General features: G+C 32.7%; 1 protein-coding gene across 4 annotated transcripts in view; it reads left to right on the forward strand.

Moving 5' to 3' along the window:
• Positions 1 to 7,779, forward strand: part of LOC132715987 (lactadherin-like) — an 88,779-nt gene extending 81,000 nt beyond the window's left edge. For all 4 annotated transcript variants that reach the window (XM_060699111.1, XM_060699113.1, XM_060699112.1 and 1 more), the window contains 3 exons: positions 3,210 to 3,257; positions 3,778 to 4,023; positions 4,291 to 7,779. In XM_060699111.1, the coding sequence (XP_060555094.1) occupies positions 3,210 to 3,257; positions 3,778 to 4,023; positions 4,291 to 4,571 (575 nt within the window). In that variant the 3' untranslated portion in view covers positions 4,572 to 7,779. The remainder of the gene's footprint in view (positions 1 to 3,209; positions 3,258 to 3,777; positions 4,024 to 4,290) is intronic.
• The last annotated feature ends 14,191 nt before the right edge of the window (positions 7,780 to 21,970 follow it).

Genomic DNA, 21,970 nt, shown 5'->3' on the forward strand with positions numbered 1-21,970 from the left:
CTTTATGTTTCTCTAAGAAAGAATATATATATTGCGTGCGGATAATTTGTGTTACCTTTGAACATGTGCTTCTTGTGCCAAACTATTCGAATAAACTATGTTTGCAGTCAAGAAAAAATGTACTAACATCATCGATAGATCTGTGTTAAATATAACCCACCTTTACCAATCAGCACCCTTCTTGACATTTTCTATCAGTGATGATGCTTGCAACATGAACTGTTTTTTTATTAATTTACGAGCTACACTGTCAAACATTATAGTATATTATGATATTCATAATTTGTTATACGGAAATGTATTCACACATTTGCTAGTTTTACGTTGAAATAAAATTCGGACGTTTTGTTTTAAAAGCCATAAATAAACCTTTATTTTGACAGTTTGTGATACGCCCTCTTGAAATTTCAAATATAATGATTAAGCAAGTCCTTTTGCATGAAAATAAGTTCATATTTGTTCGGAAAGAACAGTGAAGAAATACAATAATTTATTTGTAGAAGGACCCTCGTCTGTACTTTATCCTGTCTGGAAATAGCGATTTTGGTTTTTCTGTGTGATTATAAACTAAGTTTTCTATATGGTCTGACAGTGATCACATTGCGGTTCTATCACAGTTCTTGATATTTTGAGCCTTCCTTCACAATTTTACTAGATAACAATTAAATGACAATCATAAGATGAATCCAGATGACAAAACAATAAAAAGTGTATCAGAAGAACTTCGTATTTATCATTATTCACTTTTTCAGTAGCACTTAATTACAAATTTCTTGAAACGAAAGATACCTTGTTGGGAGTATATTTTTATCAAATACCCATTACCAAGTTAAAATCAAATATCAGAAAAAACACTGTGTAAAAAAACATATTCGGTAAAATGAAAACCCGTATATTATACAACAAAAGAATTTTTGTTCTCTCTTACATCTGTAACTTATAATGTATGTACAAATTAATGGAATGTAAAGCGATTTTAAAACTAATAATAAAAGAAGAGCTATGCACTTACTTTGATGATTTTACAAACAAAAAACATATGAATTATCTTTCAACGTAAAGGAAATGAACAAATTACTTAATCAAAAATTTATTTATAGATCCTTTAAAATCATCTACACCTGTTATATACAATAAATGTTTTAGTTCGACGATCAAACTTCATAATTTTAATAATATTTTATGAGAAAATTATGTATACTCAAAACGAACACTGAGTAGGAGCTGAAATTTGTGGGAATATTTGCTTATTAAAATTCATATCAAGTAACTTGTGACCTTTGAACCGTTTAAAGTTCAACATTATATAAAATAATATTATCTTTCAAAGGCAAAGTTTCTGATTTCCAGTCAATACTATGAGCAGATATTAGACCCACGTATTTCTGATGCATTTTGCTAAATAAAAATAAGTATTTTTGAAAAACGAATTGAGCGAAAAATATCAGATATACGTTTATTCTATAGATCTACATGAAATGGTAATACATGTACTAGCATATTCTCGCAAAATATTTCCAGTCCCGTCCTATCAAAAAAACCTCAATGAATAAATCAACTTTAGAATTTTGATTGTACGATTGCTTTTATGGATTTATACTATTTATGACATATCAGACGCTTTAGAGTCAATACCTTTAACACTATAATGTTTTAAGATGTATTTCCTTTTTAGTATTACATTAAACTTTTTAACTTTTGACCTTCAAACAGAAGTCTTTGATGCTTGAAGTTTTAAATTTTGTCAACAAGTTTAGTAAAATCAGGTTTTTCACCTGTCAAATTGAGAAGATTGATTTTAGTAATAGCCCGTTCCGATTTCAAATAAAGACATAGTTAAATAAAAGTTGTTTACAGTTCTTTATTATAACATTCCTGGCCACGTGCTGATTTTGTCACACATATACCGATATCTGGTCTATAAAATCTTTATTCTAAAACCCCACCAGATGCTGTGGATAATTATATGGGAAATTGGCTCCTGTTAAAGTTGCTATTCTATCCTCTTTAAAATTCGCCAACTCATCCTTCTCGGGAATGATATGTAAAATGTAATAGTCACACCAAAGTGTGATGAAGTAAAAAAAGACTTAAATACCATTTATATATCTTGTTTAAACCTAAAATGAATTTATAACCAAATGCTAACGTTTAGGGAAATCCTAAGTAACAAAGGCACTGATATGTGACGGTAAAATTGCAAGCGTCTCTGTTGAAGATCTCATATTTCAAATAAAAAACGTGCCAAGTGCTACCAAATATCCCATTGTTGTATTTTCGTAAATCGAGGTTGCTATGCACAATTGTATTATCTGAATGATTTGAAAAAATCAACAACAAGTTTTACCCTTTTAATTTAAAGTACTTCTTTTCAAAATATTCTTTCTCTTTCAGTAAAGTTTGTAAACATGTTTACCTAGTCTATTTTGATCACATTTTATTATTTGTATATCTGTATTGAAGGTCAGTCTTTTTGCCTTGGGTACTCTCTTTTAAAATACTTTATTAGTAATATGATATATCAAGCTTCATACATCACCAACATCTAGTATTTTTTTACCTTTGGTGTATAGATACATCAACATCTTACCGGTGTAAGATAAAAAGGGGTGTCCTACAGACCATGGATAAGGTCATTACACAATTTTATAAAAAAAAAACGCAACAAAACATGCTTATGACGATGAATTTACAATGAGTCACTGTGACCTTTGACCCATTGATCTAAAAAAAACCTAAAAGATAACATTTTTATGCCAAGTACACTGTCCGTACCAAAGTTAACAGCGTAGATTTATTCCATTTTATGTGATTGACATGACAAGGATTGCACACATGATGTTACTTTATCATGACCTTTGACTTCATGACCTCAACATCTATAAGATAAGAGTTTTTTTTATAGATATGGACCAGATAGCTTATAATGGTCAAGGTGATGATGCTCTTTGAGCTACGGATATAAAAATCAAAACTGGTCATCTTTTTTCAAATGGGGACATAATAAAACGGGATTTGACTATTTTATTCACCTTTATACGAACTCTTTGACTAAAACTGCTTTTTTTACACTTATAACGACTAAGCAAACATGTTGAAGCGGTGTTTAGTTTATAGAAATTGTAACGATGTTCTTTTCCGGGACATCTTACCAATAGCAAATCTCTCTTAATTGACCATAAGTTCAGAAATAGTATAATGTATTTCAGGAAAGTGCCCAGATGGATTTATGCGGGTTAACGAAGATTCTCCGTGTGGTACGTTGACACTTTTTTATTTCTTAATTCAAATGATAAAATTATAGATGTAATATTTAAAGTTTTGTTTTTGCTTGTACAATAAGTAAACATATTTTTGTAGAAATCAATTACCTGTGCTAGAGAGCGTTAGCTTTGTTGCATTTTCAACACCATGAGTCTTGAGTCTGTAATCTCATAGATTACTTTCGATAATAGATGATTTATATTAACTCATTAACTGTCACAGATTCCTTTGTTTCATTGAGGTATAATTGTTCTCGAGATTTCAGAATTCATAACAAATAGACTTAATCCGGAATTAAGGATATATTTGTTTTTTTCCCAGCTGATCCGGGGGTACAAACACAATTTTACAGTAACAACGTCGACAAAAAGCGCGCTGATTTATCTATTTCGAACGGTAGTGAGTGAACCGTATAGCCATAACAGAAAAAAATGTGTTTACCCCACAACCCTTGCTAACCCCAAGCACAATGTTGAAGTAGCACAATTATTTTAAAGTCCTTTTGTTTTTCAGTTGAGAACCTGGCATACAAGAAACGAGCTCAAATCAGTTCCAGTTCACGTCACAACAAGAGACATATCAGCACAAAGGTTGTATCACAGGAACGAGCCTCCCAGGCGGTAGACGGGCGTCTCGAACAAGGTTTAAGATTCTGTACAATCCTAGATAATTTATATGGTGATGTTTTTACCATTGACCTTGGCAGGCAACAGAATGTGAATGGGGTTCTTATTTACACATGGCAAGGTGAAGGTGAAGGTAAGTTTTTATAGATCCAGTTGTTAAAATGTTTGAATTCTTCTATAAATATTTTGACACGTTATAATTTATGACAGATGATAAATTCAAACCACTTTAACATTTTATACCTCTTGTACCATCCTTTTGATATAGATTTACAAACAAGTTTTCATTGTAAGTGAAATTGCAAGACTATACCCTTTGTTCATTTGTTTCATACTGGAAGTGTCCGTAACTGTTTTGTTTTACTCCTATTGATCTGAATGTATTTAATTTTTTTTGCAGATGGTGTAAGTGCGTACAAAGATTATATGAATAATCTAGATAAATTGCTCGTTTACGTTGATGATACGGGTGGCAAAGATAAAAAGAAAGACCCGGACTCCACACCCCAATTGTGCGCTCATATTTCAAGACGGAACGAAGCTTTGTTTAGGCCGGTTCTTCATTTCCCTTGCATGAGGGCATTGAAGGGACAGAAAGTTTTAATAGAAGCTTGGAATGTTCTTAACGGATGGAATAGAATTTTCAGTGCCGTTTTATGCGAAGTACAAATCTATGGGTAATTTGTCGAAGAAAAAAAAGTAAAAAAAGAAAAAGTGCATCTATCATTGACTGAAAACAAACAGACCTCGGTTGTATTGTATAGATTATTCAACTGTGATTCTTATTTAATTGAACAAATATTATAATGACTTCTGCGTTCATGTATAAATGTATACAATACTGTTTGCATGACGTTCGTGTTTGTTTTTCAAGACATATACGTAGGGTACCAAAGTAAAAATAATGACAGGGTAATAGAATTTTTAGGGGAAACTATCCATAGATGAGGAACCAGATAAAATAAGAGAAGACTTCTTAAAAGGACTTGAAAATGTGTTCAGAGTAGCAAGGACAACTATAAATGAAAAGTGGCTACTCGAAGGAACAATTAGAATGTAAATAACAAGTTAATATAAGGCCAGCAAAACAGTGTTAAGTTTTTACACTTGTGTTTATGTATTTCAAACACGATATTATCATTTCGATTTAATGTTTACAAACTTTACCATGTAACCTCGTGCTGAGGTTATTAAGTTGTAAACAAGTTGCAGACGATATATATATGCAACACGTGACAGCCTTTGCTGTAACTGTACAGATGTGTGTGCTAGGAACGTTCAAATATGATTATAAACTCTATGTTAGAGAAAAAGAAGTCCATTTGAATAATCTAGCAAATATATTAATATGAGATGAAGTATAAACGTTGTGATGTTTGGGCATTTTCATTACCCAAAATGCCAGTATTTTGTCATAAATACTACACATTAGCATAAAAAAGATTATGTAAGAGAACTCAAAGGCAAGAGTTCATGTGTTTGTGATTTATTTCAAATTTTCGTGTTATGCCAAAGTTGTGCAGGAGAATAACATAGACTATAGGACAATGTTTATAATAGTAGACTTTTATATAAACTTTCACCTGTTTGTTTTTATACATAGAGATTAGCATGCTCCGTATGAAATTGAATATTAATTAGTATATAAGTGAAAAACTGGTTTTTATTCTAATCCTACAATGAATAGGTCACATGTTAATTAAGTATGCAAATTGGTTATTGTTGACAGTAGATTAATATATATAAAATCATACACATGTCAATTGTGTTTGCTGGGTAAGGAGTTGAATTGTTTAAAATATATTACAATTCACATGTTGTGTACAGGTTATTTACAAATGTACATCTATCTTAAAAAGTTAATATTTTGTAAGTGTATTACTAAATTAATTACATGGTCAGTAAAAACGCGATGAAAAACGAACTTGCTTTCACTATTGTGTAAATGTCAGGTCTTAATTTGGCATGTCTTAACGTCAAAATAACAAGCGTTTTAAAATTAAGATAAACTTAGATAAAAGTGCATATAACATGTGATTGTACCTTTTCGCAATCTTTCTCAAATTTCGTCTTGGGTATATTTTTTTCATTGTTACAGATCATTTCTTTCTGACAAGTTCAAGACATGTTTAAAGTAACAAATGACTCTTTCAAATTGTATACAGACACATGTCAAAATCATGTTCAGATCAGATACAAAAACAAACATTTGACTTGTCTATCTAAAACCAAGAATCTATTTTAAACAAAGCGTTTTACGACAAAACATAGTATATATATTTTGTTAATTGTTTGAAAAACGTTAGTGTTATTTTTCTATGGTTTATCCAGTTTCATTTATTTCACAGACAACGTATTATAAAAGGTAAAATTCGATACAATTGTAGGACGATTTTGCTTTGTAGAAACTACCCCTGCCCCTGTAACATCATGGTTAATCCCCCGGAATCTCTGAATCATGTTAAAACATATCGAATCTCATCTTCATCACTTGTTTTGTATATTCAATCATTTTAAGCCTCTCAGGATTTCGAGTATTTTTTTCAGAACAAAATAAGTGTTATAACTAAAATGGAACAAAAATCATGTTAGAAACATCAATGTTTTAAGAAATAGCTATAAGCTCTTTAAAGTTAAGAACTTTAAATTTGACGTTATTGAATTTTGTTTCTGTATAATAATGCTTTAATGCAAATCAGTTTCTGGTTTTCAAAATAAAAGAGCATTTTAAATTTTCTTTCTTGTATTTATATATTTTTGAACAAAGAAATTTCATTTTATCACGTGGTTCTTACACGTTTTGAAAATATCATATTTTTCTCATTACCCATTCCATTTTAGGTGTACATATAGCATCCATGACATAAATCGATAATGTACTGGATATTATACACACATATACATGTTTTCCCGCGTAAAGTTTTTTCATCAAGTCGCCAGCGCTGCTATATCATTAGGGAAAACATTCAAAATTGTCTGCTTTATTTTAGTAAATGTTAGGACGAGTTTCTGCTCTTTTTCTTTCAGAAATGATTTCTGTTTTTTAGAATTTGACAACTTTTCTTTGAAAGTAATCTTTAGTTCTGTATTTGTTTAAAGCTTAGTAATCTTTGTTCTAAGTCTTGTCGATATTTTACAATTGTTTTATTAATTGACATGTAACTTTTACCTATTTTAGATAACTGTGTTCAGTGTCAACACGTCACTTGAATACCTCTTCTATCATTTCATGAAACCATCTTTTTATTCTTATTATTTTAAGAAGACACTTCGACGTCAAACGCTTGCAGGCTGCTTTGCAAAGACAAACATATTTTATAATTTGTTACATTGCTCCATTTATTTAGTTTGTCTTAAGTCAATCTATGTTGTTTTCAGAGTCAATTCTTATATATTTTGGACCTTTGTTCGGAAACATTTTTTTTGTTCCACCGATTTCCAAAGTAAAGAGATGATTTAATATTCTTTATCTAACAATATCATTTAAAATATGATCTCAACTGAACAAAAAAATATAACAACGCTAAAAAAATAAAATGTCTGAAAATATTTATTTAGTCCTGTAAGGATTTCGCCAGAATTCATTATTGGGCAGAATTCGTTATTTGGAAGACAAAGCAGACAATTTAACTTTTAAGCACTATTTTTTCCCTTCTGCCAAAATTTGTACAATGACGTTTATGACAACTTCATAGTTACCCCGGATAATTATAGTGCTTTAGAAATGTAAAACGTAGCAAGTTTTACTAGAGCAAATGACTTTGAATATTATGTTGTCTTTAAATTAATAAATGTGTGTTGTTCGATTTAAGTTCTTTTTCATATTTTGTATATACTGTTATATTTGTGTACAATACGTTACCGTAAAAATAAATTATAAACACGTTTATGTATTAATGCTTTTGTATTTTATACTTTTACATACACGTATGATATTTCAAGGTAATGTGGCGATGACCGTGTGATAAAGATGTCCGTTTCTCAAGCCATTAGTTTTAACTGTTCTTGAGTCACGACCATGTTTCCATACATGACAGCAGTACTGGGTAGTCTTTAAAGCGGCATATTTAAATTGAAATCACCCGTCAAACAATCATGACTAGATAGATATATTAAAACTTAAGGATTAAGTGTTTAAAGGGGCTGTGACTTTTCTCACTATTAAGGCAAACTGGTTGTGTCTTTTCTATTATAGCTAATATCTTATTTAAATAAAGGCAAAATTTCAACCAAAAATTAATTAAGTGTTTGAAACGAAACAAATGAAACTTCGCAGAGACGTTTACGTGAGTTAACATTTAAAACCAATATATTATCGATGCAATAAATGGTAATACAAATAGACCACCCAAATAAAGTTATTGGTTTAAACAACATAAATGTGGATTGACTCATACATCAATTTTTTAACTATAGACCACCAATAGAGCAATCAGTCAATCATCGTTAGAAGAACTTTTCTAGACTATAGAAATTCCTCTGAGTTTATTCGATTTATTTTTTGGACAAAAACTCTCGATGTGAAAAAGAAATTGAAATACCACATAATTTTGCTTGTTTTTGTCGTTTGTTTGTATAACTGTAGAACGAATACTGTTTATAGTAGTTTTCAACACTGAAATATGTGGCCTTTTCCAATGTCATTTAACAGTTGTAAAATAATAGCACTTGCAAAACAACAGGCAGCATAACTTTCAAAATGTCACCATAAATTCATATTATCACTACTGAAATGTCCTTTAGTACAAACGCTTTACACTTATAAATGATAGAAGGCTGTTGATATGGTATATTGCAACTGAAAATAAATCAAACGCACTTACATGATACAACACATAAAACGTGGAAATAGTTGTAAGTTCACGCTGTCAAGTCAGATTATATCATGCCTGTATTTGAGCATAACAATATCACGTGGTTTTAATATCTTTCTATCGTAACATTTAATAATTGTAAGGAACATGTTTACGTTTAATTAAAACGAAAAACATTTTAACAATTTAGCACGTTATTGACGTAGTTTATGTCACCAAATGCCATCTAATGTCTTCTTATCAAATTTGATTTATACACAAGAAATAAAAACACGAAAGAATTTGCAATTTACAATAAATCTGATGTATCTTTAAATCTTTATTTCGGTCAAGAATGACCCAAAAAATACTTCATCATGTAGGAATGCGGCCAGTATGCGACCTGAGCCAAATACGTACTAAATATTTGAGCGTAGAAGCACAGTATTAAAATTACAGTGAAAATTGTTGTAGTGAATGTAGGTATACTTGTTATTGTAATTGTAATTTGTATTATTTTTTTCCGATGAAGTCAATTGGATTACGAACTTTACTAAAATTCAGATGCCATCCATTTACGTCTGTAACAAGTAAAACAAAATAGTCAATGTTTGATTATATTGTGTAGAATAAAAGCACTATGTATACAATCATTTTATTTTCTTTAAATATACTAAAGTTATGATTCATTGGCCATCGAGTGGTATGCTTCGATCTGGCTGATGACAGGCACACAAAAAGTGCTAAAAACTATATTTAGTAAACAGATAAATCATGAATACTAGTAGTTGTCGTGAGAACCATAACCCGAAACGTAAACTCCCTTTCCTACATGATTTTCTTATTATTCCGAAACTCATAAAAGTTTACATCGACAATAATTGTCAATATGAAAATAAACTTTACCATAGATGTATGTTCACACCTGTTTATATTAAATCATAAACCAAATAGTAGACCTCCTTGTTTGATACCAGATGGGAAATTACAGACTGCAAGTCATGCAAAGTGATACCGTGCCATGCTCATCTTACAATAATATTACAAACAAGGGGAATATATATTTTGCAATTTATATATAAGTATCAAACATATATGAGATTTAACAACAACAAAAAAAAAGAAGAAGAATGATATTAAGTTTAGCCGTTCAAGGTACTGTAGCAACCAAAATAAAACCCGATTAGGTACTTGTCTACAGGTTGGTATTATCAAATTTACTTGTATTTTAGCTTTATTTTGCCCGGAATCGATGTGATTAGCCAGTATAGAGCCAGACTAGCCTTAGCATCCGCACAGTATGACCAGTTCTTAACGACTTACGATTAGTATTTTTACTTTATGAAGTAGCATATTCCAAATTAAATCAAGACAAATCTATGACACACGCTCATCAGATTAAGGGCTCAGTTAAACATTAATAAAGCCCAACTAAATTCATTCTGGGCCTTTACAAATCGTATCGTTTATTTTTATCATGTAAAATGTTTCAATTTCATTCAAATTTTATTATACCTATCATGAAATGTTATGAGTGGCCATAAAATTGTCTATATCATAATATTCTCCTACATTTTTGTAATGAAATATTATAGTCCAATGACTTGCAACTTTTCCTTTAATTGATATCATGAGATGGCCCATTTTTAATTTAGTTACCATTTAATTTCATCCTACTGAATTAAATTGTTGTTTATGTGTAACATTATACTTAGACGAATATTTCAATCTGTAAAACATGAGATAAGATAAGCCCCTTCCATTGAATCACAAGCTTACTTATGACTATTGTTTCAGGGAATACTTAAAGGTAAGTGTATGAGGATGACAAGTTATACATTTTTTACATTTCTAGTTACACATGAACCTTGATCAAACAGTAAAGGAAGTAGATAATACTGGTGCAGGATATAGAATTGGTGAAAATGAAATAAATATATGCAGCCGTTTTCATGTTTTGCAGCAGTTGATGTTTAATTTAAAATGTACGTTAAGATGACATAACAAAAATAATGGAATATACATGCTTGAGATGATGTAAGGGTACAAATTGAATCACCTAGCACTGGTACAGGATGCTGCAAATGACATATATACTCAAAAAGTTAACACGGAAACGATACAGACTAAAGCGGCAAGCCTAGCAGAGATAGAGAAAAGAAAGAACGATATTCTTAGTTAATCCGTAACCTGTGGGAACTAAAGGAGACTAGCATTTGCAATGAGTATAAAGCTATGCCAATCTGCATTATCGGTGTGTACCATATTAAAAAGATATAAAGCTATACCTAATAAAATAGTTTATGTAATTATTGTAAAATTATATTGTTTCTAAAATGTGATGGTCAATTCCCGAAAAAGTTTTAACATAAGATGTCCTTGTTTTAACGCCCATTAATATTATTATTACATTAAAAAATAAACGGTTTGTAACAAAATATTACGTTATATTTGAAGTAGGGATTTAATCGTTTTGCAATGTTTCGGTACATGCAAAATTGGCTCTAAAGGAAATATATAAAAATATTTTTGTCGGAAGCTATTTTGGAAGTATTCTTTTTCAAACAAGCATTAATTTGGTAAACTTCCGTCAGCAGATATATAGTTTTATACACTTTTAATATTTAAAGGCATACACGTACTGTCCTTTCGTTATAAGATTGCAGTGTACAAAAGATACAAATTGGATCATGAAGTTCTTATATTGCCTAAAAAAGGGTTTATTCCAGTAACCTTTGGGTTTTCCAAATCGTATTCTCAGCATATATAAAAATACCTGATTTACCCAATTGATACCTAACTGAAAAACTGCTTTTCGATTTGAAACATCAAAGATAATGAGGAAAAAGTAATTAGGTTTGTATTTCATTCTAGTACGATGAATACATTTTAAATTAAACAAAAATCGAATGATTCATGACTGATAGAGCTTTCTTTACCAATTTCAATCACTAAGAATTTGTTTTCAATTAAGATCTCTTCGACCACCTGTTGTTTCAACTTCCGCGTATTATTAGACTCATATGTATTAAGTCAACTGCGGTATTAATATTAAGAAACATAAGAATAAAAAGTATACAAAACCAACCTTATAACTAGTTTATGCGTAATATAAGTGTAATGTAAGTGTAAGGTAAGTATACAATAAGTGTAATATTGTTGCAATATCAATATAATTATTATAAGTTTAATATAAACAATTACATAGAATGAAACTATAGCTGTGAGGAGTGGTGACAGAATAGGTCAATCCTTATTGCCATCAACACATGAAGGATTGAAAATATTTCACCCCAAGACATAACGTAGGGTAACATAATTAACGCAGCTGTACCGTACTAAAACGCATTTTAGTATTGACTTACTGTTATACCTTTTCTTCAAATATTTTCCTTAACTGAAAAATGGTAGCTCATAAAAGACAAATCTCCTACGCGTTCTTTTTTAAATTGAAGATGAAATTTATCATTGTTTTACCTCTTTGAAGAATAAAAATGGTTGATTAAATAATATGTCTAGACAAATTACAAGATTGTATGAAAATTTGTCCGAAACAAAACCTTGTAGATATGTAGAGTGCTTTGTAAAATTTAATGGAACATTAATGGCCAAACTAATGGGTTTAAAAAAGTGTATCTAAAACAGAAAGCGCGTCATTATATACGCAAGATGATACGAACATCAAAGACGAGAATGGTTTTTGTACTAATCAAATTATTGTTGAAGTTAAACAGAGAGGAGATGCAGGGGCGCTGACTAAATATGTTTCTAATAGACAGCGGTTGGAAAATTATCATTACATAAAAATACTGTAGAGAATATCTGTGAAAAGTAAGTTTTGGGTCTCATTATTTCACATGCTCTGTTACGTGTTTTGTTATGAATGATGTAGCATTCCTGTGATCGTGGGAATTGGCATGCATTCTATTAAATGAATAAAATGAAATATAAGAAGCTACGATGAAAGGGAAAGAACCTTCAACTCTTTCTTTCTATCTAATCAACTGATATAGGATGTCCTAATTGTTTTCCTGTGTAGTCAATATAAGGGGGCAGGGGACCTAAAAATGAAAACCCAATTCACAATTTTTTTTTTCAAAAAAAATCCTTATTCAGCGGGACCTAAAAAGTGAAAAAAATATTTTTGAAGTTAAAGTTTCTCCACCCGCCATTTTTAAAAAACAATAATCAAGTACCCCATTAACTCATAAACATTTATATGTGTCACAATAAAACCCATTTTTTATATCAAATGACCAGCAAAAACAACAAATATAAAAGCGTATATTATCGTACAGTAAATAACGAATATTTAATGTATTTTTCACTCAAAATTTGAGGCTATATAAAATGCCATTTGGTAAAGCTGGCCGTTTCATGATACAAAACCCTCCTGACGATAATGCCGGCGTATATCAGTATCATATGACAATTGTGAAACATATATATCACCGCTTCACGTACAAGTCTGGCATGTACAATGACAGAAAATACATTACAACAATAAATGTTTTAACCCCATCCCGTGAATTCAGGTATCAAATGTTCCCAGGTCTTTGGTATCAAAGAAATTGAAGATGTAAAATATCGAAGTATACATTGTTACATTCTTGTTAAATGCTTCCTTGAAAGATTTTGATAAAAACAGATTTAGAAAACAGAATGTTTATCGTGAATGGTTTCTGAAATATGGAAGCGCAGATACATTTGCCATAGTAGCAAAGTCTAGAGTGCTAGAACGTAAAACATTGAGAAATAGAAACCCTAAAGAAAGTCCAATACGGCAAGTTTGAAAATGTTGCCGCCGGCTTAAGTCAATAAAATCTACATTAAAGTTCCCTCAAATAAAAGATTTCTTTTTTTCTTCAATGAAGTAACATTAACTTTTTTGCCTTTTGTTATCTAAGAATACTCATTTTAGCATATTTGTAAAAAGTAAAAACAGACAACTAAAATTGAACATGACGTCAGTCAATGTATATACGACTCTCATTGGAAATGTATGTGCAAACGTATATAATTATGTTTTCAAGATGTACATTTTATATCATCCATTGGAAAAATATCTTCTAGACTGACTCAGCATAGGTAATTATCTCTTTTACCTTTTCATCTTTTTAATTATCGTCATCTAAATTTACACAGCAAAATTCCTTGCACGAGTCAAATGTCTCCGTAAGGTGATTATACTTTTGGCCTTTTTCTGTGTGGTTTGACTGGATCCATCACTCAACATGGTCACTGAATGCAGTCATAGGAGTATCAAATTCTAAATACGGTATTTTGGTTAATTACAACCTGATGAAGATGCGAAAGTTCTAAATGAACTGTTCATTTGATTACCTTTTCGCGTAAAGAGCATTTTCTTAACATCAAAGAGTTAAAAGATATAAAGTTTCTGAAATAAAAGAGCCGGTTAAGAAATTATTAATGTGAAATTTGAACTTTTCTTTCTTCATAAGAATGAGTTGAAATTACCCTGAAGTCTAAGGTTACACATTAAGAATTATAACAGACCGAGTTAAGAATAACGCTAACTCAAAACACATTTATCAAACTGAAAAATTAGAGGGAAAAAATAAGAAAAAAATAATCGCCAAGAAAAGACATTAGTCATTGATTCGCATTATTTTCTTTAAGGTATTTAAGTTTTTACAATTATTTAATTAGTAAAACAAAAACTTCAATATTATAAAGTATTTTCTTTTTTATTTAAAATTTATCTAGACATTTTTGATCATTAATATTATTATTTTGAAAGTTCGTATTCTAGTAATGAATTTAATTTATTCCACTGTCTCATTTTGTTTTCACATAGAAAATGTGAAACAACAACTTAACAAAAGTATTTGAATAAATATCGTTTATCCACACTCATGGACTATGAGGATTTTTTTACGTATTTGAACAATTAATGCAAAACTAGATTATACCTTCTTGATGATTTACACGATAACGCAATGTAACCTTAAATTCATTGACGGTATAAAACAACCTTTGACTAGAGTTACCACTTCATATCATTTAAATAATCAGACTTTGGAACTGATCTAATAGAAACTGAATAAAAAAGTATTTTTCTGCGTCGACTCTTAGATTGATTTAACGAAAACAGCCACTTTATCTAATGTAAATATGTCGATAAAAACAACAAGACACCCTAGTGGTAAAAAAAGGTTTGCCAATTTGCCCATGGATTGTGAGTTCGAGGAATTTTGATTTACGGTTTGATCTGAACCTTACATCTTTGGTGTTAATAAGCCACCATGTAACTACAGAATATGGCTAGAATTTAGGTAGCATCCACTTTTACTTAGCTATAAATGTTTAAAAGCTGACCATGTTTTTACAATAAATACAGTAATTGCGATTTCGTATTTTGTATAGAAGTCATAATACCAGCTTTGTTTTTCAATTAACCATGTTTTTCACTTACACGTCCAAACTCAGCGTTATCAATTAAATTGTAAATGCCTTACATGTTATATACATGCCTTTCTTTACGGATTCATTCATTTCTGAGGTTTAATTTGCAAATTTATGAAGTTATGACGTTTTGGTTTATGAAGAGAAATATTAGAAAATACAACAATTTGTCAAAGCTTTGTGACACCGCACTTTGGGGTCAAACGCATTTTGGGGTCCGAATTGCGTTGACCCCAAAGTGCGGTGTAACATAGCTTTAATTAACTTATTCAAATATTGAATGGTACTCTTTTTATATCTTTAAAACTTTTTTCTATCTGACTTCTCTTGTGAATATTTGTGTATACCATGCGATATGACATAGTTAAATTCTTTGCAAATGATTCAACAATATTTCTTAAGTATTTAATACATAAAAGTAAAAAATTACGCAAAATATCAAGTTTTTCTTAATTGATTTTAGAACACTGGCAACTACATTGTAATTAGGGAATGCAATAAAAATCCCCTACAGATTGCAGCTATGTTTATCTGTTTTGCTATAGGTTATTATACCCCGGTCACACATTCACGGAATACGCCCACGGAAGAGCCACGGATTAATTCCGGCATCGTCCGTAGCTACCCGTACTGGTAAGTAGCTCTCCGTATTGTAACCGTAATCAATCGTAGTGGTCCTTGTATATCCGTAGCGATCCTTGACAATTTCTGAACATGCACAACAATTTGCTACGGAAAAATCAACCGTAGCGTATCCCTACTAGTCCGTATTAATCCGTACTGATACGTTTTGGTCCGTACGAAAACCGTAATAGTTCGTACTGATTCGTAGTGGTCTCAACCCGGTACGGAATTAGACCGAACCCATTGTAGTCTAGAAAGAAGTTCTTTAAAATTTTGAAATGGCCCAGTTTAAGTCATCTCTAGTTAGATTGGTCATAATTAAAGTGTATTTATTGCATGTGTGTAGTTTTTGTGTGTTATATGATGACTTTAAAAGTTATTTTTTTGTGTATTCTCCAGGAACTCATTTGTTGGTGGAAGGATTAAAGATGTACCCACCAGCTGTCAGGAGTTTTTAAAGAGGTGAATTTAAACAGTGTTACAACAGAATGAAGAGTTCTGAAAAAAAGTAGATGGCTAACCTATTATATTTTGGGCCTCATTGGACTAAGATAGTGTTAATGTTTAAAGTTGAAGACAGTATATAATTCATCAAGAACAGTTGAATCCAGAATTAAGCCTCAAATTTGACTGATTTACTATAGAACAAATAGTACGAAAATTCACCGGTCCGAGTCCAGTGTAACGTTTTAAGGCACACAAACCCTGTCGGTGAAAAGCTAGCTCACCACCGAGAGTGGTTTGTGTCCTTATATACGGGAACTATTCCCTTATGTTAATTTAACAACTTAAGTATTTGCATATTATCATGCTCATTATGTCAGTTCTACCAACGTCGTTACAGTAGTCCACCAACTTGTCAAGGATTTCCATGGTTTGGTACGGAGAACTACGTATTTGTACGGTTACCCTACGTATAAGCTACGGTTTTAATACGGATTAATACGGCATTGTCACGGAAAGCCACGATCGTAATACGTTGTACTACGGAGATGCAAGTATTAGCACGGTCTTATACGGTTTATTGCGTTGCAACACGAAACGGTACGGAATGGTACGGCCCACCACTGTTTAGTACGGATGAATTAAGTACCATGTACTTTTTCAAGGGTATAAATACTACCTTCTTGTTAAAACAGACATAATATTATATATTTACAGGAACATTTAATTAATGATAATTGCCATTTACTGGCTGCAACTTTATATTGAAATGGCTCAGAATGCAGAGGCAGTGGTCGAGCTGCTTGATGACATGCATAGAGGTTAAAATGTATTAATACCGTACTACAATTCATAAGTAATTAAATAACAATTAATGTTGCATGTTTTACAAACATTGGATCGTGAAAATGGAGTAAATATGTACATAAAACGAAGTGTCTCATAAGCCTCGGACACTGGTCATTGAGTGATATTACGATTAATAAACAATCTTTTTACATATTTTAAAAACATAAACATCACGATAATTAATGTAATTTTAAGATGATCATCAAATCTTAAAATTAAAAGAGAAGCAGTATTGATCAACATTTTTATTAATGATTACTAGTCCATATCTAATCAGGTAAGAGAAGACAGACGAGATGGTGGACTAGAGATGGGCTTTTACGAAGACCGCTTCATGTTTAGTGTGAGGCTCTCATAGCTGAACTTGTTGAGCATCCAGCGTCCTTCAAGAAATTCACTTTAATTAGACCTGATGTGTATCGGGGTTCGGTCGCGATTAGGCTGAATCCTCTCCGCCAAAATCATTGAACTTTTCAATTCGTTTTCTAGGTGTTCTTTTCTTTTGAGGCATTTTGAAAATGAGCAAGCAAGAGGTTGTGGACGGATGTATTAGGTCCGTATAGATCCGTGGCAATTCGTTCTACTCCGTATCAATACGTTCTTCTCCGTATCAGACCGAAATAATACGTACTAACCCGTGCTTATACCGTAGCAGACCGTAGTGTATCCGTAGTGCGTCCGTCCTGATTCGTGTCGCTCCGTATCAAACCGTGTCTCTCCGGGGGCTTTTGGTGGTAAATATGTCGGACTCCGTTCTCAAACCGTTGTGTGTCCGTACTTGAATCGTAGCGGACTACGGACTTTCACATATAAGTAGTAATCCGTGAACGATTAGACCGTAGCTCTTCCGTGGCATTATCCGTAAATATGTGACCGGGGCATAATAGAAACTTCTTGAAATGCGTTTAACAATGACAACGGCCACAGAATGTGAGTATGCCTGTCCGAGGTGAATTGTCGGAGTATGGGGTGTGTGGAACTAAATACCATGAAATGACAACTCTATAAATACAATCGTGTAAGAAACATGTGGTTACAAAACATAACATATGAGCCGCGTCACGACAAAACCAACATAATGCGTTTGCGGCCAGCATGGATCCAGACCAGCCTGCGCATCCGCGCAGTCTGATCAGGATCCATGCTGTTCGCTTACAAACCCTATTACAAGTAGAGAAACTGAAAGCGAACAGCATGGATCCTGATCAGACTGCGCGGATGCGCAGGCTGGTCTGGATCCATGCTGGTCGCAAACCCACTATGTTGGTTTTGTCGTGACACTGCTCATATTCGTTTACAGAATCATCATCGTCATTTTCTCTCTTTATTGTTTCAATGTCGTGCTCTTTTGATGATGTCGGTGACTTTTAATCAAAGTGGTTTAGACTTTAAAATATAATGCAAACAACAATTAAATATATAGAAATAAAGATACGATGAAAAAGTATAAGCATTTCGATTTAAGGTGGTGAGGAATGCTTCACAAATACATATACAATTCTAAACCATCCTATGATACATGTATGAATATCTGTTGAATGAACCAATTTAAACTAAACTTAAACATTTGTTATTGACAAAACACAAGTATACAGTTAATACCATGCACAAAGCTAATCTTAACCTTTTCCCTTATATAAGCGTGTTTCGACGGTTTTTTGCCCCCCCCTTTTGAGGCCTCAAACAGTGAAAAAATGCCATATTTAGGCCCCAAACACTGTTTTTCGTTTAAGAATTGTTGTTAATAAAAAGTGACCACTTTTTCAGCGCCGTCCGCCATCCAAATATTACATCAGGGGGTTGCCAGAAGGGGGATGTGCCCCCTTCTGTTTGGGGGGGTTTGAAGGGGGGCGGAGTCCCCGTCATCGCCAAGAAAATTGTGGACATGTGACAGGCTAAAAATGGCCTCAGGTCGATCTTAGGGTAACTAGTAACCGACGCTGAAAAGCCTTTTACTCTCTCTCAATTCATTGAGAAGTTGCAGCACTTTGAAATCAGTTTTGATGGAAAAAAACAATGCAAAATAGTGATTTTTGGCAATTTTGAGACGTCCCCCGTTGCCATGGTAACGAGAAATTTATGATTGAGCGTGCTGTTACAGAGGTTATGGTGTAATCAACATTTGTGCCAAGTTTCATTAGTATTGAAGCATTTTTCATAGTTTCATATCAGTTTGAACTTGTTAAAGGAGGCTTTTTCAATGAAAACGGCCATTTTTCGCAATATGCTCATGGGGTAAAAGGTTAAGCTACAGTCTCACTGACATCCCGACAGAGCCACGGCAGAGACCGTAGCTCTGCCGGCACAAACCGGGGATGATCCGGGGTATGATATTGCCGGTTGAGCTACGGTAGAACCCGGTGAATGCTGGCAGAGCCCCGGTGAATGCCGGCAGAGCCCCGGAGGATGCCGGCAGAGCCCCGGAGGATGACGGTGGATCCCAGTAGAGCCCCGGCAAAGCCCGGTTCATTTCAAAAGAATCACGACAATTTGCGATAATTGCACTGGTTTGTATTAAAACCCTTCCCATTTCCTTTCCATCTAGTCTTGCATAATGATTTTTCAGAAAATCATCATGAAAAAATATTTTGGAACAATAGATATTATATTAAAGAAAAATTATGTATCAATGTAATCATTTTCGCGCATTTTCAATCCACCGGGTTTCTACCGGGGCTCTGCCTGGATCGTCCTGGGCTCTGCGGGGCTCTGCCTGGATCGACCGGGGCTCTGCCTGGGTCAACCGGGGCTCTTCCGGCGTCATTCGGGAAAGACCATGAACCGTAGCTTCACCTGGGCTCTGCCTTGATGATCCGCAGCGCATCCTGGGTTGTTAGTTGGGAATTACCATAGTGCTGCCTGGGTTAGTGTGACCGTAACAATAATTTAACCCCGGATCGTCCCGGATCATCCCGGTAACTTACCGGGATGGTCCTGGGCTCTGCCGGGAGTAAGTGAGACCGCAGCTTAATTTGGATAATTGTTTAAGGTATTTTATAGTAAAATTATTTAAAACAACAGTGTATGTGTATTGGGCTAGAAAAACCAGGAAGAGTGTGATTTATTTTATAATTACGTACAGCCAGACGTGAAACCCTTTCATAAATTTTCATCAATTAAATTCAAATTTGACTTTAAAATGTATTACTCTACTAGGACTAATATCATTTTTCACGATTGCGTGCTTGATGTGTACAATATTAACGCATTAGTGGAGCATATCAGACTTCACGTATTTGATATCATGATAGTGGAGTTGAATTGACAATCAACCGCTGATCTTTGATTCTGTTTTTGACAGGTTGTCAAAAGCCAGAATTTGTCAAACATTCGCGACTTAATCCAAAAAGAGTTGTTTATTTTACATTTCATTCTTTTCTATGTTCAGATTTTGCTTTGGGGAGGACATTGACAGTAGGGAAATAACTTGATGAGATATCGTGTAGAATTTGATCATTAAAGCATTACATAATTTATGTTTTTTAGGAGAAAATTGTACAGAAAACAACAACAAAAACATCATCACATACAGTAGTAATTACTAACAAAAGGGGGAAATAGACTATTTTTGTTTGTTTTGAGAAATTTTTGAACAATTTCATGGCTTGTTACACAGGCAATAAAAAAGAAACAAGAACACCAGAAAAGCACACACACCATCATCAACAATTTTGTGCATCATAGCCGACTCTATGTTAAACCTTTTTTAGCAGCAAAAAGCAATGTTTTGTTTGATAACAATTTTTTGATACAATATAGCAAGAAACTACGAAAATCTTACATCAAAATCATTCCACTTAACTTGATAAAAGAAACGATACTCGAAAATTTCTATGAAATTGATTAAAATTGATGATGTCAGGGCACCTAGATCTGTATTGAAAACTAAAATGCATTAACCACTGTGCGAAATCAATTTTAATTGCTATGCACTACAAAATGTTCACGATTTACTAATAAAATCATAGTTAAAAGAGGCATGGAGCCGCCCTTGAAAGGTGTGAATATTACTTCGCAGACTTTAAAACTGTTTCAGATCAGTTATTATTGATATTCAATGTTATGTTCCATGAGTGGTTGTTTAGTAATAATCATCGCTTACATTTTACCTCCACCAAACTGCTTATGAACAGATTAAATCAAGCCGGATTTGCAATTTTTACTTTTATGTGCAGCTCTTCTCCTCTTCGAATGACTTGTTTAGCCAGACCAGTTTGTACATGGTAACCGGACGTTTAAATGTCATCTGTTCAGTTTTAGCCTCGTTTAACATTGAATCCTCTTACAATCATAGATATTGAAAGTTCCAAATTCTAAACGAGTCAAGTTCACTTTATATTTAGCGGTGTCGGGACTGTTTTTTAAATTAAGGTGTCTTAATATCTTGCATTGAGTTTATCAATTATACCATTTATCTTATAAGCTGCTTTTCACTATGGATCTTCCATGGTTTATTTAAGGGATTTTAACACTAAGCAGTTGTTGGTATATAAATTTTATAATCAGTTAAGGTGTGCAGATTGGTCGGGTAATCAGATTGGTCGAGTAATCAAACTGATGGTATAGACAAGTCATTATCGTTGCTGGCACTTTTTTTACACGTCATACTTACAGTTTATGCATGATTTATTTTAGTTCGATTGCATAGAAGACTGTACCTTATAAACAGTCACTCGCGAATCCACGAGAAATGAGCAATGAGTGTAAAGTGTCTTGCTAAATGATACAACGGCTTGTCTCCGACGGTGTTTAAACCCCATGCAGATAGTGATTCTTAGATTTTCTTATCATTTCTTATTTTATATGATTATAAATAAATGTCATATACAGAGCAATTTGAATTGCAACAGTTTATCTTTGGTTAATATGCTTTCGTTTATTTCTTCAAAACTTTAAACGGACTCGTTTTATTTCTATAATTATAAATATGCCGATTTTGTTTAA

Source organism: Ruditapes philippinarum, unplaced genomic scaffold (assembly GCF_026571515.1).
Source record: "Ruditapes philippinarum isolate M1 unplaced genomic scaffold, ASM2657151v2 ctg260_1_1_1_1, whole genome shotgun sequence".
Taxonomy (NCBI): Eukaryota; Metazoa; Mollusca; class Bivalvia; order Venerida; family Veneridae; genus Ruditapes; species Ruditapes philippinarum.